Source organism: Aethalodelphis obliquidens, unplaced genomic scaffold (genome assembly GCF_003676395.1).
Source record: "Aethalodelphis obliquidens isolate GAN/ISIS:26980383/991018 unplaced genomic scaffold, ASM367639v1 scaffold9, whole genome shotgun sequence".
Lineage (NCBI taxonomy): Eukaryota > Metazoa > Chordata > Mammalia > Artiodactyla > Delphinidae > Aethalodelphis > Aethalodelphis obliquidens.
The window spans coordinates 23,366,892-23,390,978 of record NW_020837953.1 but is presented as its reverse complement, the minus strand read 5'-3'; the positions used below and the strand labels follow the sequence as shown (position 1 = coordinate 23,390,978).

Sequence of the window (24,087 nt, the reverse complement as noted above, 5' to 3'; positions counted from 1 at the left end):
GAGTTGCAGAAGAGTGGTTGCCCTGGCCACCCGGCCCCAGCACAGTGGCCCCATGAGTCTGTGGGAATCTCAGGATTGAATGAAGTCACCTTGGCCACAAAGTGCAACACAGGCAGAGCCAGGTCCATGACTGTGGGAATGAACCAAGGAAACAGGCTACTCGTGCAACTGGGGAGCTCGCAAGGGCAAAGGCCTGGAGGTGCAGGAGGGAGTGGGTATGACTGGGCCATGGGGAACATTTGTGGATGGGGCAGTGGAGACTAGGCCTGGAGAGGCAACCGGGGCGTTTCCTGGAGAGCCTTCAAGGCCGGGTGAGGGACTGATACTGAATGCTTTGGTACTGGGGAGCCATGCTCATTCCCAGGGCAGGATAGAGCTTCATCTGTGTGTACACTCAGGATGGCTGGAGGGCCCGGGAGTGGAGGTGGGAAGCCAGGTTGGGTGTTAAAATAATCCAACGAAGAGGCCCGGACCAGAGAGGGCAGAGGAGGAGAGCAGAGGAATCAAGGGTTCCTGAAGGATCAGGGGTGGCCGCTTCACTTCTGGCCTCTTTGCATTTTAGACACCCCCCTCTCCCAGGGTTGGAGAGGTGCCCTGGGGGCTCCCAGAGACCAGCCTGCTGTGGGAGAGGGTGTGGCTGAGCCCCTAGCTCCGAGGTCCCAGGGGATGCTGAGAATCAGGGGCTAATGTGAAATTCCCTTCTCAGGTCAGCAACCTGACTTTGTCAGAATATGCTGAAGGTTCCCAGGGATCAGAATCGGCCCCATTACAAACATTTCTATGGCAACCAGATGGGAGGCCCAGCCCCGTGGGCTTGCTTTCTGCATTGATATTCCCCGGAATCACAGAGGCCTTAGAAGCATACAGTGGGGAGTTCAGAATCCACCTGCTTCAACCTCTCTCCAAGAGTAAGAATCACCTCCAGGCCCCCAGACAAGCAATCGCTTTGTTCAATCTTTGCTTAAATGTCTCCAGTGACAGTAAGCTCATCACTCCCCATGCAGGCATCCCCTGGTCATTAGAAAGTTTCTCTTACCTAAGGACACGTCTGTCCCTCTGCCCCATGACAGCCCTGCAGGGACTTAGTCCGTCTGCCCCTTGAGCCTCTCATCTCCTTTCCAGGGTAAGCATCTCTGATGGCCCTTGCTCACAGAGTGATGGTTTGGGTATCTGCCATGGACAGGCCACTGGGTTCTGCACCCCTCCAGTCTGAGAAGGCCTTCATGTTCTCTGATGGGCCAAGGCACTGGCCACACTGGGTCATGTTGAGTCCCAAGAGGGCAGATGGACTGGGTCTTGCCCCCTCGCTCTGGGTCTCTGCCTGGGGTCTGTTGTAGGGGATTTAAAGAGCCTCTGCTTGTTGGCCTGCCCTCCCACTCCTGAGCCCACACACCTTCTCTAGGCCATCTTCCTTCAGGCTGATGATGTCCAGATCGAAATCCATCCGTAAGCCACTGGTTTTGTTGAAAACAATCCTTCCCGTTAATCCTTCCCATTGAGCCTGCCGGAGGGGAGAGGGCAGAGCAGCAATTCCTCGGGCTCATAAATCATCATTCGGTACAACTGTACAATGCTTCATTTTAATTACTCCTTGCACTGATACTGTTCCCCCAAGACCATGATTAATTAATAATCACCTCCATCATTGCTAGGGCTGTGGTACGAGCCAGCAATTTCCATAAATTCTATTATGCTCTTCAGCCAGCTTTACACTCGCACCTTCTCATGTACAACACCGATCATAGATGCGCTCAGATGAGCCCCCGCCTTGAAGCCACGAGAAGGGGGAGTCCACGTTGGGTCCCCAGAGACGGGCAAGGAGGCAGGCAGGCAGGCCGCGGCAGGCGAGACCTGCCGAGGGGCAGAAAGCCAAGGGGCCAGGCCAGCTCTGGCTGTAGGACCAAACACTTGGGAGTAGCCCCCAGAGAGCCGGGGGTGACAGAGAAGGTCTCCCACCCCTGCCCCTGCTCCACCCATGCCCTGGTTAAGAACTGGGATCAGAATACAGGGTCCAACCCCAGTTGGACCTGGGATTTCATTTCACCTCGCTGCCTCAGTTTCCTCATCTGTAAAATGGAACTAATAATATTACCCATCTTACCAAAATGCTATGAGGGCGAAATGAGTTAAGTCCCTTGAAAAATGCAGAACAGTGCCTGGTACAACCTAAGACCTGAATAAATGGTACTTTTGCTACTTTTTCTTGCCTTTAGCATCATTAACACAGAGAGAGGCAGGCAGAGGTTCAGAGAAGGAACAGGACCCAAACTAAGAAGGGCTCCATCTTCTAAAGCAGGGGTTGGCAAACTATGGGTCAAAGCCCAAATGGGCCCATTGCCTGTTTTTTTTTTTTTTCAGTACGCGGGCCTCTCACTGTTGTGGCCTCTCCCGTTGCGGAACACAGGCGCCGGACGCGCAGGCTCAGCGGCCATGGCCCACGGGCCCAGCCGCTCCGCGGCATGTGGGATCCTCCCGGACCGGGGCCCGAACCCGCGTCCCCTGCATCGGCAGGCGGACTCTCAACCACTGAGCCACCAGGGAAGCCCCACTGCCTGTTTTTGTAAACAGTTTATGAGATCACAGTCACGCCCATAGGGTGTACCTATTGTCTTTGAGGGCTTTTGAGCTGCAACTTTGCAGTTGAATAGTTGCAATAGAGACTGGTCTGCAAAGTCCAAAATATTTACTACCTGACCCTTTTTATAGAAAAAGCTGGCCGACTCCCCTTCTAGATAACACCTTGCCTGCAGGCCCATAGCGTTAGCAATACAAGGGGCTTCACACTGCTCGCCTCATGCAGCCTCCACAGCAGCCTCGGCGTGTGGGCCCCGTGGGTTCCTCACCCCACTGGGGTCATGAACCTTGCAGATCCTGGAGAGGGCTCCAGAGCCTCTCCATGGCTGAAGGTTCCCCTTGCACTCACAATATGACCCACAAGTTCACGGGTTCCCAGATCCCTGGAGGCCTATCTATAGATTCCACATTAAAACCCATGGGAGGGCTTCCCTGGTGGCACAGTGGTTGAGAGTCCGCCTGCCGATGCAGGGGACACGGGTTCGTGCCCCGGTCCGGGAAGATCCCACATGCCGCGGAGCGGCTGGGCCCCTGAGCCATGGCCGCTGAGCCTGCGCGTCCGGAGCCTGTGCTCCGCAACGGGAGAGGCCACAACAGTGAGAGGCCCGCGTACAGCCGAGCACTCGGGCAGCTGTCCGGCACTGTCAAGTCTTGTGTATTAGCGTGTGGACAGGCATGTGTTATATTAGCTCAGGCGGAGGGGCACGCCTAGGAGGGTTCCGGGATGCTGGAAATCAAAAGGGGATGGAAGGAGTGCTTTGCACAAAGCATCCAACCTCTCTGAGCTTCGGGAAGAGGAAAATGACCTATTTCACGGGTGGTAACAGAAGTGCATAAAGGGCTTAGCACAGTGCCTGGCATATACAACCCCGGCTATTATTTTTCCTTAGTCCGCCTCCTTCCATAGGGCTTCCTTGGATTAGGGCTGGCCCTTGGCTGGAGGGGGAGGGATGGTCACTTGGGCCATGGCCTGAGGCCTCAGGAGAAACCCTACCACAGAAGGCTCGTGCGTGATTAGCTTCCCTGCAGGAGCTCATCCGCTTCACATCACAGTCCTGCAAGGTGGGTGTCATGACTGCCCCCATTTTACAGTCATGGCCACTGAGGCTCGAAGAGGGACTGAGCTCTGTGGGTCCCAAGTAATGGTGGTGCCGGGCAGATTCTCACTGTGCTCAGTGGAGCTGAAGAGCTGGGGTCATCATGCCCAAGTTGACTGGGGAGAGTTTATGAAGCCCAGGGAGCTGGAGATTGGGGTTGGGGACGGAGATTTAAAGATGCATATGACTCAGAGAGCAGATTGGTGGTTACCAGTGGGGAAGGGGGTTGGGGCATGGGCACACGGGGCGGAGGGGTCAACTGTATGGTGATGGATGGTAACTAGACCTTCAGCAGTGATCGCTTTGTAATGTATACAGATGTGGAACTATAACGCTGTACACCTGAAACTTACATAATGTTATACATTATTTTACTTCAATTAAAAAAATGCATCGGTGACGGTGAAGGCCACCGTTTATGACTTCACAGGGAGGCTCAGCTTCCTTGAGGCTCGCTCCCCAGCCCCTCTGCCTCCCCGCTCCTCTGCCTGGGGCCCCTCCCCCCTTGGGCTACCTCTCAGCCCCCAGGGAAATCACAGCAGGTGCCTTCAGACCTGCACTGGAGGGAAGCCTTCCTCCCTGTCAGCTACAGAGGAATTAAATGTCAGCAGGTGCGTGGCCTGTCTGTGGGCAGTCGGGCAGGGGCAGGGCCAGGGCAGGGAGCCGCTGGCAGCTCCTCCCCGTGACATTTCCCAGCCCTCCCGCCCCTTCCAGCTGCCATGCAGGACTTGCTAAATGAAAGACGCTTCACACGCTCTGAACTCCGGCCTGGTATTTTCCAGCTCCTCTCGGAAATGCCAAGTCTTTAAAATGATTTACTGTCACGCAGGCAGATGGGGAGACAGGCAACTTGGGAATGGTCTGAGGGAAGATGGTGTACTGGGCTCAGGCAGGGTACCTGGGTCCCGGGGGTGGCCAGCTGTAGGGCCATGAGGGAGCCCCGCAGCTGCTCTGGGCCTCGGTCTCCACTTCCCTAAAATGGACTGGAGACGAAGTTGTTTGTGAAAGGACTCTGTGAAGAAGAGTGAGTGGTAAGGGCTGTTCACTGGGCCGGGGCCAGGAAACAGGAGGGCCAGGTATGCCAGTGTGGGCCGGTCGGTGCCGGTGCCGGGTGGGGGGGTGGTGGAGAAGGAGGCTACCCTTTCTGTGGCACGACAGTGACTCATCTGCTCCCTTTAGGGCTTTAGGACTGAGCCTCGAGCGCTGCGGGGGGCAAGGGTGAATGGGTAGGGGACGTCCCTGAAGCTCTGGGGCCTGGAGGTCTTCTTTAGCTGGAAACCCACCAGGGAGCAAGAAGCCAGAGTGACGACAGTCGTGATGATAGAAATAATAGTAAGAGCAGCCAATCAGCTTGGCACTTGCTCTGTGCCAGGCGCTGCCCTAAGTGCTTCACACACCACAACTCACTTACACCTACAACAGACCTGGTATTATCTCCATTGTACAGGAGGACCTGCAGCACAGAGAGGTTCAGTAGCTTATCTAAGGCCACACAGCTAAAAAGTAGTTAAGCTTCAAAGACACTTATGTCTGGCTCCTAAGGGTCCTCAGGTTGTGGGCTCCGTCACTGAGAAACCCATGCCAACCTCTAGCGACTGGGTTGGAGCCTGCCGAGGAAGGAGGCTCACGGGGCTGGAAATCAGGCTTTCGAGTTCCCAGAGAACAAGCCGGTGATTGCCCAGGCCAGCCAGGCCTCGCTCAGGGCATCGGACAATCAGACTTCCTCCGCAGTTCTGAGGGGTAGGATGAGAAGGGACTCTCATTGTCCTCTTCTACCATAACATCTGATACTGGAGCCCCTTCTAGGGCTGAGGGGACTGGTGCCAGGGATATAAGTGCTCCCTCATGATGACTACTGGCTGGTGTTTGCCAGGTGAGGCAACTAACACTCGGGAATGTCCAGGAATTTATCTAAAGCCGCACAGCTGGTAAGAGGCAGAGAAAAGCCCAAAGGCAGTGCATCAGACTTTAAAGCCGTATGCCTTTTAGTGTCTTTCTAAAACACAGGAGGTGTCACTGGCCTCGTCCCAAGCAGTCATGGTGAACTGGGACCTCCGGACAAGCTGCTCTGTCTGCTGAGTGGTGGGTTTCTTTGCTATTTACCCTCACTGTGTGGCCTTCCTTTGCGTATGGGATTACGTTCATTAATGGGATGACTTGATGGACGTCTCCCTAGGCGGTGAGCTCTGTCCGTGCAGGGGCCCGTCTGTTTTAGCCCCATTGGATCCCCAGCGCATGGCTCAGTGCCGGCCACCCAGCAGACCTGCACAAATAGGTAGTGAATAAATGAATGAACTCTCAAAGCAGACTGCTTTGTTCCTGGTCCATCGTGATGGCTGCAAAGAGGTGGTCTATATGGAGCCCTCCTAGAGGGCTTCCCCTAACTGCACTTGTTGTTGCCCTGGACAGGTCACTCCCTCTGACTCAGAGTAACCCTGCCTAGATCTCGGCCCCCTGAGCCTTCCTCACCTACCATTACTGGGACTTGACTCTGCCTAGCCTTGGGCTACATGCTTCGCACATAGTTTTTCACCCTGTTTTTTCAACAATGCTTTGCGGCAGGAACTCTTACTATACCCATTTTACAGTTGAGGAAACTGAGGCTCAAAGAGCTAATCATCTCACCCAAAGTCACGCAGCTTGTTGTGATGGAGCCAAGGTACAAGCCCAGGCCTGAGCATCCCCATGTGTAAAATGTGAACAATAAACTCTGCCATCCGTAAGGAGAACAGTGATGGAGAGTCTGAAACTAAACTTTGGCACTGTGTATTTCCATGGTCATCCTCTCAGCAACAGGACAGGTTCTGCTCTCTGGTTCCTTTGAATCAGCTCCATGGATGGGACTTCTTCATGGTTGCCATGGTGACAGGAGAGCCGGGTCCCAGCAGGGACCCTGGCTGGGAAGTTGGCCGATGGGCCTCCTCTGCCCTCGGGACTAAGCACTGTCCACAAGGTGCCTCATTTCGTCTTCACAGCATCCCCATGAGGCAGCCAAGGCTCAGCAAGTTTCCCTAGATTGCCTGAGGTCACACAGCTGGAGGCAAAGACCCTCATCTGTTGTCATTTAAAGCCCACTCTTTGTCCTGCTGACAATGCCGACCGCCCACTGAACACGTACTATATGCCAAAGACTCAGCCCCTTAGTCATCCTCTTAGATTGGTCCCTATTGAGCCCATCTTCACCCTAGGAAACAGGCTCAGAGATGTGAGGCGACTGGCCCAAGTTCACGTGGATTGGAAATCAGTGCTGTCTGACTCCCCAACTTGGGCCCTTGACTGCTCTGCGGCCCCCAGGAGATGGCCCTGGCGCCGTCCTGGTGAGTGGGGGGCACTCACCTCCTTGATGAAGTTCATGAAACGGCCGCCAAAGCGCCACGCCTTGTGCCGATGGCACTGCAGGGAGTTCACGGTCATCTGGGGCGCCCGCTGGTAGCACACGGACACGATGTGGACGGCGTCGTACAGTAAGGCCGCGTCAGTCTGGAGGGGAGGCCCAGGGTTGCCTGAGAGTAGCTCGGGCCCGAGAGTCCCCAGCTCACCCTGCCCTGTCTCCCTTCTCCTCCCCGACCAGAGGCAAGGGGGTCCTGGTGAGGGAAAGGCCCTGAGACCCTGGAGGTGACCGTGTCCCTGCTCCGAGTGAGAAGCCAAGCTCGGATTGCCTCTGCAGCTCTGCAGACACCGGACTCCCTCCCTCCGCAGCTCAGACCTTCTCTGCCAGGCCCCGCCACCCCGTGCCGTTGTCCCTGCTATCGCCTGCCCCTACGCACACCTTCAGTTTTCCGGCCTCCCCAGCCTCCTGCCAGCCACAACTGAAAGTCCCCCGTGCCCAGCACCCACTAGTCCTTATTCCTACTCTCTGTAACCACCTGTTTCCGTGCCTGCACTCCCACACTTGGGGTGGGACTCTGTCTGATTCCTTTGTGTCCCTGGCCCCTGGCCCAAGGTCTGGCAGATACAGGGCAGGTCTTAAGAAGGAAAGTAGTGGGAGGGAAAAAAGAAACAGAGAAGAAGGAGAGAAGGAAGGGAGGAGGAGAGGGAGGAGGGAGGGAGGGAGGGAGGAAGGAAGGAAGGAAGGAAGGAAGGGAGGGAGGAAGGAAGGAAAGAAGGGAGGAAGGAAGGAAGGAAAGAAGGGAGGAAGGAAGGAAAGAAGGGAGGAAGGAAGGAAAGAAGGGAGGAAGGAAGGAAAGAAGGGAGGAAGGAAGGAAAAGGAATGGAAAGAGGGAGGGAGGAACAGAGGGGCAGAGGAAGGAATGATGGGAAGGAGGGAGGGAGGGGAGCCCCCAGGTCTGGCCCTCCCGGCCGCAGTACCATCATCACTCCATCCAACAGGCCAGACTCTGCCCGGGGAGCCGCCTGCAGCCGCTCCATGGACCACTTCTCCACGATGGCCGAGACATGGGGGTTGTCCACGTTGAGGATCCGGAATCCCGTCAGGTTCACCCCTGAGTAGCGGTAGGGCTCCAGGTCTAATGCATAAAGATCCTTGACAGAGAGAGTTTCAGTAAACAAAGGTGTGGCCTGGCTGTGAGTTCCAGCCTCACCTCCCACACTCCCTACTGGGGCCCCAGAGCAGCCGCAGCTCCCTGCAGAGCCCTGTGGAGGTGACGCTCAGCAGTGAGGATGGAGCACCCATGGGAGCACTGCGCTTGGAGTCAACTTGAGCATGGAGGAGTCCAGCCAGCCTGCCTGGTGGCTGACCCCACTTACTCTGCTGGACCTCAGACACACTGCTCAGCTTGTTTCTTCATCTACAAAATGGGGATCATGCCTCCTCTTTAGGCCCCAGTGAAGCAGTAGACATCAAATGCCCAGCCTGGAACAGCAAAGGAGCTTGATAATGGTCATGACCGTCATCCTCTGTTGGGGGACGTCCACTTTGGGAAGACAAAGGGCATTGCGTCTGGGCATCTCCAAGTTACCCAGAGGGAGGGTGAAGGGAGGATTTTATCCCCCCAGAGAGGGTATTTTAAAACAGTCTCTTCTGAAAACAAACTTAGGGTTACCAAAGGGAAAGGTGAGGGAGGGATAAATTAGGAGTTTGGGATTAACAGATACACACTACTGTATATAAAACAGATAAACAACAAGGACCTACTGTATAGCACAGGGAACTGTATTCAACATCTTGTAATAACCTACAATGGAAAAGAATCTGAAAAAGAATAGATATATAGATATACATGCATAACTGAATCACTTTGCTGCACACCTTATACAACACTGTCAATCAACTACACTTGGATAAAAGAATTAAATTAAAATAGTCTCTTCTGCCTGAGACTGAAGGAGTATAGCTGTCCTCTTCTCTACCCTTGCCCCACACCATCAGCCAGGCCCCCTCACCCCCTGCCTCCTAGGAGCAGTCAGTCTGTCTGTCTGTGGGCCAGGTCATGTCCCGTCTGGTGCAATGGCCTAAAAGCCAGGAAGACAGGCCTTAATGCATGGGGGCAGCCCAGCTTCAGCCCCTCCTGCCAGCTTTAGCTCTGGGGCACGGTGAGCTGGGGAGGGCAGGGGGCAAAGGGAAAGAGGGGGGTTGGCTGAAGAGGGAGGGGCCAGGTGCTAGGCTGAGAAGAGCTGGCACGAGGTGGGGGCTGGTGTGAGGAGCGGAGCAGAGCTCTGTCATCTTAAGAAAAATTACCCAAACTTGGAGATAAGGCAGACGGAGAGCAGCGCGTCCTTTCAATGTCACATAGAAGCATCGCTTACAGGCCCTCCTGGGATTGTGCAGTTCTCTGGGAGAATGCACCCGGGTTTGACTTCACTGTCGGCTACTGGTTAAAGGCCCAGATTCTGAGCTAATACGTAGATTTTTGCCCATAGAAAAGATAGTCCCCAAGGTGGTGGTTTTATTGTCCTGTAGAATATTAATCCATTTTTCTGTCTAACTTAGCCATCTTATCTTATGCTCCCCCTACACCAAATACCTATAAATACTCAATCCTTCAAATGCTCTTTGAGCCAGCATTGTCATCCTACTGGTTCCTTTGTTCATGACTTGAATACCTTTCACACGTGTTCATTCTATATTTGCATAAGAATCGTGTTATTTTTTTTTTTTTGATGAACATAGGTCTTTATTACTATTGCTGGGTCATATGGTAATTGTGTGTTTAAAACAATTTTTTTAAACATCTTTATTGGAGTATAATTGCTTTACAATGGTGTGTTAATTTCTGCTTTATAACAAAGTGAATCAGTTATACATATACATATGTTCCCATATCTCCTCCCTCTTGCGTCTCCCTCCCTCCCACCCTCCCTATCCCACCCCTCTAGGTGGTCACAAACCACCGAGCTGACCTCCCTGTGCTATATGGCTGCTTCCCACTAGCTATCTATTTTACGTTTGGTAGTGTATATATGTCCATGCCACTCTCTCACTTTGTCCCAGCTTACCCTTCCCCCTTCCCATATCCTCAAGTCCATTCTCTAGTAGGTCTGCATCTTTATTCCCATCTTACCCCTAGGCACTTCATGACCTTTTTTTTTCCTTTCTTAGATTCCATATATATGTGTTAGCATACGGTATTTGTTGTTCTCTTTCTGACTTACTTCACTCTGTATGACAGACTCTAGGTCCATCCACCTCACTACAAATAACTCAATTTCGTTTCTTTTTATGGCTGAGTAATATTCCATTGTATATATGTGCCACATCTTCTTTATCCATGCATCTGTTGATGGACACTTAGGTTACTTTTTGAAACGTGTAATGTTGGCAATCTAGATGGGCTTCATCCCACTAGTGGGGAAAGTGAGTCTTCAGGTCTGAGCTCCTCTTCATCCATTGTCTATTCTTATGTACATTCCCCTCTCATCCAGCTGCCTTCCATTCTGCCCCCCACTGCCCGTCCTCTTTCCCGGGTCCCTCAACTCAGTCACTCCCTCCCATGCTGGGACAGAGTGGCCGGGGACAGTGTACTTGTCTCTCCATGGCTGCAGATGTCAGGAGTAACATCTGGCCCCATCACAGTCCCAGCTTCAGTTAAATCAATGATGGCTCATGGAAAGATAATGAGGGATAAAACCTGGAGCCCACAGAGCAGCTCTTTCACACCGTGCTGGCTTCCTCTGGTCTCTGAGATGTTCCTAATTTGTGCTGATCTCCTGCTGTTCCTCCTGTAACTCCAGCTGGCCTCCGTCTGGAATACACTCTGTTGGTTTCCTCTTTAAGGGTTTAGGGATTAGGGGAGAGGCTGAGAGCAGATTTGAGCCAAGCAAGAAAGTCTAGTCTCAGCCTTGCCCAAACAAATAGGGCCCTGATTCAAAGCCAGGATTTGGGATGGGGGAGGGGCTGGGCGGGAGTAGATGGAGGAGTCTCCATGGAATTGACCAGAGGGTGTCTCTGTGGCCCCAATCTCAGTGGGGAGTGGAGGGTGGGCAGTGTGCTCAGCCCCACGCAATGGAGGGTATCATCTGATCTTCACAATCCCCTATAAAGTAGGTATTTAATAGTATTCCCTTTTAAGAGAGGAGGAAACAGGGCCAGAGAGGTGAGGTGACTTGCCTAAGGTCATAGAGCTCATGAAGGCAGCGCAGAAACCGTTCCCAGGTCCATCTCAGTGGCTTGTAAGAGCTAAACGTCAGCACTTCTTGACTCTGTGCTCAGTGATATTCATTGGTAGCTTGATATTGGCCATGGTGGGAGTATTTACACCATGAAAACTGGCAAGCACTATATATCTGGGTTTTTCCCCCTTTTGGACAGCCGGTTGTACACATTTACTAGTACACTGTGTCTGTCCTATTTAAAAATCCCCGTGCTTTATGTCCCCAGTGGTTGTCAGGCACAAGATATGCACCAGCATTGTTTTTGGAGCATTTTTTGGAAAGTATGGGCCATAGAGAATGTGGGGTGGGGCCTCAATCTGTGTTTTGAGAAGCCGCTAATCTAAGCTATTACTCCTAACTGGGAAACACACAGAGAGGGGTCTGGGCTTAGACGGGGAGACCTGTTCAATCAGAGGGAGAGGGGGGAAACACATTGGAAGGAGGCCTCTCTTCCCACAGCTGCTCCCTGAGAACAGCTCACTGGGCAGACCCAGGTGATGGTTATGAGCACAGACCATCAGGCCAGGCCATCTACTCTCCTTTCCTCAGTTGCCTCATCTGAAAAATGGGAATGATAATAGTACCTGCCATATAGGGTTGTCACGAGGAAGAAACGGGTTAATAGATGTACTTAGAACGTGTCTGGTGCGTGGTAGACACCACGGAAGTGCTGACAAACATTCATGTTCTGCCTTCTCTGGCAGCAGGTTGTGACAGCTATGGACTCAGCCCCCAGGGACATGACTGGGTTATTGGAAGAGAGGAGCAGACATGAGTTGCATCCTCCTGACTTACCTCTCTTGGCAAAAGACAAAAACAATTGCAAGGAGCTAACACTTACTGAGCACCTATAAACCTCAGAACAGTTTCTATGTGCCTGAGGTGTATTAACTCGCTTCATTCCCATTTTCACCTTACGAGGAGGGTGTTATTATCACCCATTTTAGAGGAAGGAACTGAGTCACAGAGAGGTTAGGTCTTTTGCTCAAGGTTACACAGCTGGGGAGCAATGGCGTCAAACCCAGGCCACCAGCTCCCGAGCCCTCCCTCTGTCCTATGACCAGCCCTTGGTTCCCACCTCTGGATATCTCAGTCACCCACCACACAGCATTCAGAGGGGTCTTTCTGAAGAATGAACCCAACCCCGTCACTCCCCTGCTTGGCATATTTCAACGGCTCCTTCTTGCCTTTTCAGAAAAAGCACAAATTCCTTAGTATACCTTGCAAGGCTCTCCACCCCTCTGGCCTCACTTTTCTTCCCACCCCCCTCTCATATTTGCCCCAGGAACACCACACTGCTTTTGTCTCCCTTCCCCATTCCTCGCTGGCCCCTGCCCCCATCATGCAGCTTCTCTAGGCCAGTGTCTTTGTGCGTGCTCTATCCCTGGGCTGGAATGCCTGTCTTCTCAATCCTCCTGGGGTGGGCTCACTCTGAGAGTCAGCTTGTCACCTCTTTTGGGAAGCCTCCCTTGACTACTACTCTACTACTATCACACAATAGGGTGGGTCAAGGGTGCTTCTGCTCTTATCTTGGGACCTCTTTGCTTTCACCCCACTGATAACAACTGTCCATGTCTGCATCTGTGTCCCCTAGGAGCCCCTGGGCTCCCATCACCCAAAGTGGAAAGAAGGGTCAGCCAGCTGCGTAGCTCTCTAGGGTACCTAAACAGCACTGGGAAGAGCCTGGAATGGAGAGGCCAGTGTTTTACATCCTCCTCTCAGGAGGAGATTTCTATGGGGCTACAAGTTAGGAGTGGTTTGGCAAATTGCCTGAGGTGGAGGATGAGCCCCTCAAGGGTACTGCTTTAGAGACAAGAGAGCTTCCCTAAACTGCCTTTGAAGGAGGTGGGTCTGGGGAGATGGAGGGATTTTGCTGTGTAGGGCGGTGAATGCAAGTTTGGGGCCAGAGCTGAACTGCTGGGGCCACAGAAGAGAAGCTGAGCTCTGCCTCCAGGGGGCGCCCTCCTCCCTCTACCTCTGCACGGGGCTCAGCCTCTTCTCCAATTCAGTGTTGACCTGATAACTAAGGCCTGAAAGATGCCCAACATGAGCCTGCCTAGAGCCTCCGTGACTCAGCTCACTTCCCTGAGGACTGAACGCCAGCCGGACTCAGTGAGAAGGGCAGCATCTCTGGCTTCGGTGGGGACTCGGGTGCTGGCGACATCAGCCCTTCCGGTTTCCAGATGCAGCACTGAGTTGACTGACACTCACACAGTGGCTGTGGCCAATCACAGCCTGGGAGGGGGCACGATGGGGTGTCACTGCCAGAGTCACCTTCATCCCTGTCACCCTGAGCCTGTACTTAGCTGCAAAGTGTTGTAGGGCTTGTAGCACTGAGTACCACCATCCCTGTGACATGAGGGCAGCGATCATGTGGAGCTGGAAAAGAGGCCTCTTTGTCCGGCTCCAATTTTTTGTCCAAACTGCCCTGGGCTGAGACCCCATGTGCTGTACACAGTGAACTGTGCACAACCTTGCTGCTTGGCAAAAAGTTGCTGTTCTCCATGCCAAATGTTGACACATTGAATTCAGTATCAACGAGGGACCTTTTAGAAACATTCAGCATAACATAATAGACTAATTCATTAGCACCCCATGGGTCTGACTGGGTGGAAGCTGCAGCTCGGAAAACATCGCCTTAAGGAATGACAGATGAAAATATCTTTCCCATGATATAACTGTTATTGCCGAGAAGCGGCATTAATTGTGATTGCTTATCTATTAATTTATTATAATTCTCTTTTCACCTCCAGGCTTTTACCTACACATGACATGTACCAGGGGCTCAGCTGGGGCTGATTAACGCGGGGTTATCTGGGAATGGCTCAAAGCTGGCTGGAACAGATAATGGCAGCTGGGGTAATTAAAATGTCTTCTGCATGGGAGAAGCAAGTTTGGAGAATTTTTTAGACACAAAGAATTGGTGACGTGGGTCTCCTAAAGGGAAGGAGATAAATGCCAAATGCCACTGCCCTCCCACATACAGCCACAATTGACCAATGGGCACAGAGGGGCACAATCATGAGGTAGACTCTCAAGCCAACGGGGCTGGAAGGAGGAAACTGGAGCTGGAGCCGGAAGCAGGACACGGGGACCCAGGCGACATAGCTGATGCCCTGGCATATGGGGAGCTGCTGGGAGATACCCTGGTACCCGCTGCAGCCCAACCCCCCAACACACACACATATTCCACTGCATGAACTATTTGTATTGCAGGGACTGTGCCTCTCTGGAAGGATAGGCTCTTCCTGACCCTCAGAGAGGCATGGGGAGGAAGGGCAGGGGGCTGGAACAGAAGCCAGGAGCCAAGGCTTTTATCACTGATCTGCTGGGAGACTCCAGGTAGTTCACTCAACCTCTCTGGTCCCAGGTTTCCCCATCAATTAATGGGGAGCACAGACTGCCCTGTGAAGAGGAAAATCAGCGATGTGGAGAAAGGGCTTTGGAACCTGTGAAGTGTGGGTGCCGCTGAGATTTGTGGAGGCTCTGTTCCCCGCATTAGTGTCAATCACGTGATGCCTGGACCATCACAGCCTGTGGAATCCGAGCCGGAGCCAGACAGAGGAAGCCAGGCGACACTGCGTGCGGCTCTCGGCACAAGCTTCAGCAGAGGGCTTTGGAGCTGGACAGGTCCCAGCTCGTCAAAATCCTTGCTCTGCTCCTTTTGTTACTGAGTGACCTCTCTGAGCCTCAGTTTCTACTTTTCTGTAAAATTGGGAAAGTCATCCTCCCCTTGGAGAGTTGTTCAGAATTTTGGATGAGATGGGGTATACTGAGCGCATAAAATATATAAGCAGGAATTATTTAATTAATCAATTTAACTCTTACATAGTACCAAGTAACACTTTCCTTAGTGCTTTACTGATGTCAACATACTCGCTTAATGCTCAGCATAAGAGTCCTATGAGATGGTACTGTTCTTGTGGCCATTTTACAGATGGGGAATGAGGCAAAGTGACGTGAAGTAACTTGCCCAAGGAAGTGGAAGAATCTCGATTCTAACTCAGGCGGACTGGCGCCAGAGTCGGTGGACGTCACTGTTGCTATGATGAGGATGTTAATTTCACTGATTACTTTCTACTTTGTATTATATTCATTCATTCAGGCATTAATGAGCACCTACTGTATTCCAGGTGCTATGTGGGCACTGCAGATATAGAGGTAAACTGGGCACCGTCCTTGAGCCTCATGTGCCCAAAGGAAGCTACCAGCTGGTGAGCTTTGTGTTGGATCCAGCTCTAGACACCCCGTCTCACCCAAGTGCCTAGCTTGGTACCTGGGACCTTGAGAGCATATGTATATGCCTGCTGGATAAGTGAGTATATGAATGACTGAATTAAGGAAATGTAAAAGTGAGGAAAGCAGGGACTTCCCTGATGGTTCAGTGGTTAAGACTCTGTGCTTCCACTGCAAGGGCTACAGGTTCGATCCCTGGTTGGCAACTGAGATTCCACATGCTGCGCAGTGTGGCCAAAAAAACAAAAACAAAGAAACCCCCATAAAAAGTAGGGAAAGCAGACACTCTCTTGGGCTAGGATACTGCCCCAGGGTGCAAGGATACTGCCCTGCCCCTCCTTCCGAGAAGTCCAACCCTGACCTCACGCTGGCACTGGCATTAATGTGGAGAGCCACTGGCATACTGGGGTGGTGCCTTCTCCAGAGTCTTGTCTAGAAGGTCAGGTCGGGCCTCAGGGCTGAGAGCTCCCTGAGGGGACACTCCCTCTGGCCTTGGAATGAGGGCACGAGCCAGGCAGAGATGCTTTCAATTGACTGTCCGGAGCTAAGACCGGAAGCAAAGCACAAAGAGGACTTAACCACAGGCCCTGTGTGGACACAGTGGACGGGGGGTCAATACTCAGGGTGGGTGAATGAGATCTGTGGATTTTGCTCCTGCCGCTTCTGAAGGGCTCTCCCAATGCCCCAGCCCTTCTGCTTGGTGGCCATGACTTAGATTCTGTGAGCCCGTTGTACTCTGCCCCCCACTGCCAGACCTCGGCTGACCAGGTCTGGCAGTGGTGACCTTGACCACAAGGAGTGGTCACCTCCCAAGGGGGGGTTGCTACAGTCTGGCTGATGACTCAGCCCCTATCCTGGGGACATTTGAAAATGTGTGGATCGCATTTATTTATTTGTCACCAAGCCTGGAAATTAGTGAGCAGGGACAGGGATGCTAAACATTGTATAGTGGGCAGGACATTCCGGAAGGATTAATGTCCAGCCTCAAATGCCTATATAGTGCCCTGTTGAGAAGCAACGGCTGGCGCTTGGTCAGTCCGAAATTTGACCTGGGGAAGGCGGGTAACACTCAGAGAAAGCGGTGGTGAGAAGCAGCAGAGGCAGAACGGATGGTCAGTTGGGGTGTGATGATCCCAGGGCAGCTGTGATGAGCTGAAGTTTCCAGGGAACAGAGACTGCGAGGACGGAGCTGAGGCCGAGAGCAGGGGGAGGGAGCAATGGGCAGAGAGAGGGAAACGGAAGAGGCTGGCTGAGTCTCAGGGCAGAGGGTTGGAACCATAATTCTCGTGATGTCCACGGTTGCTCTGGATCCAGAACCACTCTCCACATCTGCTCTTGTGGCCTGGTGGTTCATTCCTGAGTCTCTAGTGACTTGAAGTTACTTGAGTGAGCTCTGCTCCTTGAAACCAAAAGAGGCCGAATGAAGGATCTGAAGCCCAGAGGCGTCACAAATGATTCCCATTTTAGAGGCAAGGAAACTGAGGCCCAGGGAAGCTAAGCAATCTGCCTACGTGCACAGTCCCTGGTGCTAAAGGGACTCTCAACCTTATCTATGCCTCCGAGGCCTGCTCTCCTGCCACTGAACTGGGAAGTAATGTGGAGGGGGGATGGGCACGGTCTGCAGGGGGACCACAGAGGTCCCGGGAGGTCTGCCTGCTCCTCCCTTGTCTATTCCTGCATGGACGCCAGGGCTTTGTTACAGCAGCTCAGAGCGGTGAGGACTCAGAGAGGTAAGCCAGCGGGATGGAAGTGTGGGAAGAATGCACTGAGCTGGCACAGGGCTGGTGGGGACCTCTAAGGGCCCAGAGGTTGGACTCAACACCCTAGGAGCCCAGGGCTGCCATGCCTGGAGACAGGGTCCCGGGCGCCTGGAATGTGCCCCACCCCACCATCCCAGCCTTGCTCCTCTGCCCTGCTCCTAGCTCCATACGGAGGTGGAATATTGGGGATCTGAGGACCTCATCCTCCAGCCTCCAATGACTTTCCCAGGGGAGAAGCTCGCTCGGGTGGATAGAAATCCAGAAGGGACCAGGGCAGAAGGTACCTGGTCTCAGTCACCAGCTTCCAGCATCCCTTTCTCCCACCAAGGCTCCTGGCAGGTCTCCAGGTCTGGGCTCTGGATCAGAAGAGTGGGCAGGGTGGCCCCTGAGCTCTGCCATGGGCACAGGGTTGGGGGTGGAGAGAGGGTAACAGGCAGTTGTTTGCTGGGAAATGCTTAATAACCAGCTTTCAGGGGATGGCGAGGAGGAACCGCTTATTTGTAGCATTTGCCAACTTCTGTGGTGTGAATACTCCCACCTTGGCCAATCTCAAGCTACTTGCATGATGTCACTGACTGAAAGTGGAGCCAGGAAGAGATGAACACAGCTGGCTCTGGCAATCAACCAGAGTGAGCCTTGAAGAGCTAACCTGCCTCCTGGCCTTTGCTTATGCTGTTCCTTCTATGTGGAATGCCCTTCCTCTCTCTCCTTGGTGAACTCCTATTGATCCTTCAAGGTCCAGTTCAAACATCTTCTTTCCTGTAAAGACTGCCTGAAATTCCCCACCTTCCACCGGCTCTGTGGCACCCGGCGTCTCCTTCTGCTGTGCCCCGTGGCCATCTGATGTGATGGCCTGTGATGGCACAAGCCGGCCGAACGAGTTACACATAGAGATGCAGACTGGGCAGGATGGGAGCTCCTTGAGGGCAGGCCTCAGTGCCAGTCGTCTTGAGATACTCAGTTGAATACAGGTGCTGGGTAAGGAATGTTAGCTGGGTGCTGGGTGAACGAAGGAACACAGCTAGAGGCTTGCAAGACTGCAGTGGCAAGTCTGACACAGATTTTGGGCGCTTGTTTCAGCCACAGGATGTTTAGTGATGCTGTCACTTGCCCCATATCTGGGCTGGGTAAGAGTCTACCCGGGGCCGCAGTGACATCCAGGGCATCTGGCCCCCAGGCAGGGTGGCTGGGGGTTGGTGCCCCTTTGGCACAGGGATCTCTTTATTCTGCTGATCTCAGACCACAACTAATTACCCTAATGGGTTTAAATGGCCCTCAATGTTCTCAAGGTTTGGACAGGACCCATCTGGAGCCCGCAGGTAGGCTGGCCCCAGCTGATAGCGAGCGGGCAGACCTGAGCGTGGATGTCACAGGAATCCAACTCCCGTTGTTGCGTGAGGCCTGAGGCCTGGGACCTGTGTGGGGGCGTGTGGGCTGGGGCCAAGGGTCATCGTCATAACAACAGCCCTTCACACAAGCAGGCCCTGCTCTCAGCGCTTCAGTTCACGAACTCATTCAGTTCTCACAACAGTCCTAGGAGGTAGGAGCCATGATCATGCCCATTTTGCAGAGGGAGAAACTGAGGGAGGTTAAATTATCTCTGCGAGGTCTCACAGCCGGCAGGCAGAGGGGCTTGTGTGCACACTGGCAGGTTCTAGAGTCCCTGTCTGTAGTCACAACAAGATGTCACTCCTCAAAGTGGGCAGGCCACAAAGGCAAATGTGTGCCCTTGCCTGGGGCCACGCCTACAGCCTTAGGAAGCAAGCCCAGCCTGAATCTCCTCTAGCTGCTGCAACTGTCTCCCCCGGGCTGACCTTGTTCTGAGGGAACCCCACCCCGACCCGTGCCAGGACTCGGAGGTACGTTACCAGGGTGGTGAAGATGAAGTGGTAGTACTCGGTCATCATGCCCATGGCCATGGCCTACGGGAGAGCAAAGCGTCAGCACCCTGCAGGGAACACCTGAGCAGCCCCTCCCCCCTCCACCCTGGCAGGGGGGATGGGGGGTGGGAAGGGAGCGGGGAGAGAGCGGTGAGGACCCGGGGCAGCACAGGCTGGCGGTGGGTCGGGAGAGGCTGGCCGCTTGGAGTGGGGCATCCTCTGAGACAGGGAAAATGACTGGCTGGCAGACAGTGGATTTCACACTGGAGTGTGCAGCAGAATCATGGGTGATACATTAAAATGCAGAATCTTAGGCCACGCTCTCCAAATATTCCAAATTCTGCAGGGCCAGGTTTGCCTTTTTAGTAAGCATCGCTGGGCCTGCCGCACTTGGAGAGATGCTGCTGGAATCCGCCCAACATCGCCTCCTCAAGTGCCCTGACTCTCCTCAGCTGAACTCACTGTCCTGGCTCCAGAAAGACGTCTGTGGGAGCTCGGCTCCCACCAGCCCAGCCAGGCCCGACGAGGAGGGTCTGTCCTCAGTCTGAGCCTCCCCCGGAAGGGCTGACACATCCCTGCGTCTTGGGTCCTGGCTGGCCACACAGCGGGCCACATGGCTGCTGTGAATTACTCTTCTACACCATCATGAAATCTAATGTATTTTATTAGAAGCCGATAATCTATAATATTAATGACCATCACGCATTTTCCACAGAGTTCTTCAGAATGCGGGCCCACAAAGTGCTCCAGGAGGAGATGTCACTGGGTCAAATACGCTTTGAAAATGCTTCACATTCTCTCCCGGTCTTGGAGGTTCACAGCCCGCATTCGCAGGTGAAAGGCTCAAGAAGTCCTCAGTACGCAGACATGCTCACCTCGGTTTAGTTCAGGGTCAGGCTGAGCACAGAATCTTCATTTTCAATTCTAGGAGTTTTCATGTCAGCAAACTGGGGAGTGAATTCTGACTTTCTGGCTGGATGACCTCAGGCCCAATCCTTTCCCCCGGAGCCTCAGTTTCCCCATCTGAAACCGAGCACGATAATCGCCCCCACTTCCCAGGGTGGCGATAAATGAGGAGCTGTGTGTGTACCCGGCACCGAGTAACTCCTCAGTGAACCCAAGTTGGGATTGTCTTTATTACTCAGTTGCACATGCCTGGAAGAGGAGGGAGGCACTGGGCGCCGCTGGCCGGGACACTGAGGGTTAAGGGATTTCTGGGGAGCATGTACTCCCTCCACGCTGAGCGTAAAGGTGTGCCGCATGCATGCTGACTGTGCCCCGGGCACTGGGATAAACGCTTTCCTCGCCTCATCTCACTGAATCCTCCAGAACCAGGGCAGGGAGGGATCCTTCACTCCATCTACAGAGCAGGGGATGACTCCGGGGCCACTTGTTCTTGGATATATAACACCCATGGGCAGAAGCAGGATTCAAGCTCTCAAATGAGTTTTTAGCCGCTGTGTGAAGGGTCCTGGGGTGGGACTTCCTCTGGGGGAAGACAGAGGCTGCCGTTCAGCTTGGGCACCCCTTGCAGGGTGTGCGGGGCAGGCCTTGAACATATTCCTGGCCGGCTCAGCACCTCTCCCCCTTCAGCCCTGTGACCCTTCCCTGCCACCAGCCTCTCCCGGGGTCATGTGTCAAGGCCCCACAGAATGCTTCCTCCAATCACCAGGTTCGCTTTCTGGGACCGGCTGCGGCACCCTCGGAGGGGGGCTGTGAGCGATTTCGCTGTTTGTTTCTTAGGGGGCTGGCAGAGCTCGCCCTGGTTCCCAGCACGCCACCCTGGGCTGTGTCGGGAACGGAGGCGCGGCCAAGGACCGAGCGCCATTCTCCTCCGCCGCCGTTGCTGCAGAGCTGAGCAGATGGTGCACAGAGCCTCGATAAACCTCCCAGGGATGGGAGAGTGACACCGAGTGCCACGGGCTGCAGGGAATCAGTGGCTGGAAGAGGAATGCTGGGGGCTGTTCCCGAGACCCCCAGGCCTCCCCGTACTTCCCGCAGCGTTCTATTCCCTCTCCGCAGCCCCCGCCTCCCGCCTGCCCCGAGGTGGCGTGGAAACTAGCATTTGCTCAGCACCCTCCGTGCGCCAGGCCTGGCTGGGGCAGCTCAACCATCGTCTCATCCCATCCTCACACCAACTCAGAGTGTCAAGACCACTGTGTCCGATTTGCTGCTGGTGAAACTGAGGCTCACAGAGGCAAAGTGACCACCCAAGGTCATACAGCCGCAAAGAGGCAGACTAGAGGTCGAACTTGGATCTGGTTGACATCATGGAAATGGGGGGGAGGGGGGGAGAAGCGGCAGGCAGATCCCAACCACCCCTCCCGCTGGCCGGTGCTCACGCACCTGCTTGAGGATCTGGGCGGCCATGGTGTGGCTGCAGTCGAAGATAATGCGAAATTCCCGGCCTCGCTTCATCTCCTTGAGCAGCGGGCGCGAGTCATCGGAGTCAAGGGGGAGCTGGCGGATCTTCAGGCGGATGCTGTACCTCGATGGGGCCATGATGAGCTCCTGCAGCCGGATGAGCCCTGAGAGGTCCCGGGGCACAAAAGACACACGTGAGCCCACGTATACCTAGCTGCAGGTATCCACAGACTCGTGTGGCCACAGGTCTACAGACACACATGGACACTGACATGTGGCCCACGGAGATAAGTTCATGGACTCAGCCACGCATGTGCAGACCCAGGCACTAGCAGACTGCGGCACAGACACGTGCCCCCAGCTGTGCATGCTGGCTCATGCCCACAGGCATGTGTGCACATACAAACACACGCTTACACGCACACACAGGACATACACTTGGGCTGATAAGCACATGTGTACACAGGTAGGTAAAGGTGTGTACACACCTGTAGATTCAAAAGCAGGCACAGACAGCTAGCGAATCCCCCCCGAGTCCACCCACCTGCACCTCTCTCACTCAGTCGGTGTAGAGACTCATGGAGCCTGAACCAGAGGCCCCCCACTCCTCCTCCCCCTGCCCCCTGCAACACTGTGAAGCATGGGACATAATCTTCCTAAACAGTCCCAGCAACCTGCTTCCAGGATGCGGCCCAAGTGGCAGCTCCAGGCTCAGCTGTACCAACGGTTGGACCAGGTAAGGAAGGCCAGGTGGCATTTGTGCCCGGCCTCCACCCCCAAGGGCAGGCTACCCCCGAACACCTTAACCATTCTTCCGGGCGCAGTGCAGCCACCTCCTCCATGACGCCTACCTCTACTGCTCTGCCCAGACAAGATCTCCCCACCCCACTCCCATCCTGCCCCTCTCCCCCGAAACTCGGTGGCCTCGTCCTTCAGCACTAGCGTCTTCTGGCCTCATCTCACTCTCCTGGTCCTGTCACAGACTCCTCAACATTAGGGACTGGGTCTCCACATGCCCTAGCACGGGGTCTGGCACTCCGGTTGTGCTCAACACAAATTTCCAGAATTGGATTGACTACTGTCTTTTTCTCCCCCCACACTGAAAAATCCTCCACCTTGGCATTTTGCAAAACCACTTAATCTGGGGACTTCCAGGGAAAACTGAATGTCACTTCTTGGAGACAAATGGCTCGCTTAGGTCTAATTAAGTTCATTTCCGTCCTTAGTACAAGGTCCATTCTTGCTGACTCCTCTCTGCTTAGCCTGGAAGCAAGCTTGCTTGCTGTTCTCTCTCGCCCTACCCACTGCAGGAAGAGCGGAGGAAGCACAGGCCCAGGGTCCCAAGCAGACCATCCCCTCCCACCGGCCGGGCTGCCCGCCCATACTCAGGGCTCGGTGTCTGCATCCTGGCTGCACTGTCCACTCAGCCATGCTCTATTTCCCCGCGAACAGCACTCTGGTTTTCCTTTGGGGAACAACTCTTCCCCCATGCTCAGTCCATGTGACCCAAGAGTCCCCACTCCAGGGACACAGAATCTGGCCCCCGCCTGGTCAATCAGCACATGCATTGCTCTAGGCAAAGGTATGGGCTTAGCGATGGATGTGTGACACCAGCTGGTTCTATCAGATGACTCCCAGGAATTGTGCCAGAGCAACTGGTAAGAGACAACCCTCTTTCCATTTAACTCCAAATGGGGAGGAAGCAAGTCTGGGGTCATCACTTAGAACCTGTAAAGGATTCCCACAGGGCAGAAGTCAGGAAACACAGAAAGAAAATAAGCCCTAAAGATACTCGTTTGCACCTCTAAAGCTAAAACTACTCCTGAACTTTCCAGTAAATGAAACCAACAAAATCCTCCCCCCACCCTCGCCTTTTTTTTTTTTTTCTTTGCTTAAGCTAGTTTGCGATGGACTAAAGTTCGCAATCAGCTGTCGCAGTGCCTCCTATCCGGACAGAGTCCCCACACACAGAGAACCCACTTCCTGAGCCTTCCAACAAAAAGTCTGGATTTCCAAAGCCATTTCTGTACATACACCTGGGTCTGTCCAGCCTCTCATTCCCACTCCTGAGGGCTGGCCATCTGGAAAGTGAACCGACTGGTATCCATCACTCCACTCTGCTGGGGAGGACAGAGATATTTCTCTGGGACCTAAGTCTCCCAAAGAGTTCTCAAACAAGCTTCGCCATGGCTGTGGGCATCAGGAACCCCCAGCCTCCTAGAAGGTCTCAGATCCAGGTGTGTGGGCTGGGAGAGGGCTCTGGAGCCCTGGAGTGGTCTGGACCAAACAGGGGCCCCAGTGCTTTCTAATACCAGACTTGCTGGGGGCAGGAAGAGGATATCAGGTGACCTTACAGAGGAAGGAGGGGTCACAAGCTCCCCCCAAACACACACACACACCCATCCTTACCCTCCCTCCTCAACTAATCCCAGAAGTTCTTACTTTGGCTGAATGATGCTGCCCGCTCACACCTGTTACCTTGCGAGGCCCTGAGCGCACGCTTTGTTCCTACTCGCTCAGTTTTCAGACCCAGGCACAGCATCAGTAGGCACATGGGCTTTGGGGACCCAGGACATGAGGACAGGGACAGTCTGGATGCTAGAGCAGAGGCCACCAGAGCTTTCT

At 53.9% G+C, this 24,087-nt stretch overlaps 1 protein-coding gene across 2 annotated transcripts in view; it reads right to left on the bottom strand.

Annotated features, from left to right (window-relative positions):
• The window catches only part of GRIK3 (glutamate ionotropic receptor kainate type subunit 3), a 238,414-nt gene that overhangs the window by 55,867 nt on the left and 158,460 nt on the right, over nt 1-24,087 (bottom strand). For both annotated transcript variants that reach the window (XM_027109070.1, XM_027109071.1), the window contains exons 4-8: nt 21,445-21,626; nt 19,087-19,140; nt 7,980-8,153; nt 7,008-7,151; nt 1,394-1,501 (exon numbers count right to left, since the gene is read on the bottom strand). In XM_027109070.1, coding sequence (XP_026964871.1) covers nt 1,394-1,501; nt 7,008-7,151; nt 7,980-8,153; nt 19,087-19,140; nt 21,445-21,626 — 662 coding nt within the window. The remainder of the gene's footprint in view (nt 1-1,393; nt 1,502-7,007; nt 7,152-7,979; nt 8,154-19,086; nt 19,141-21,444; nt 21,627-24,087) is intronic.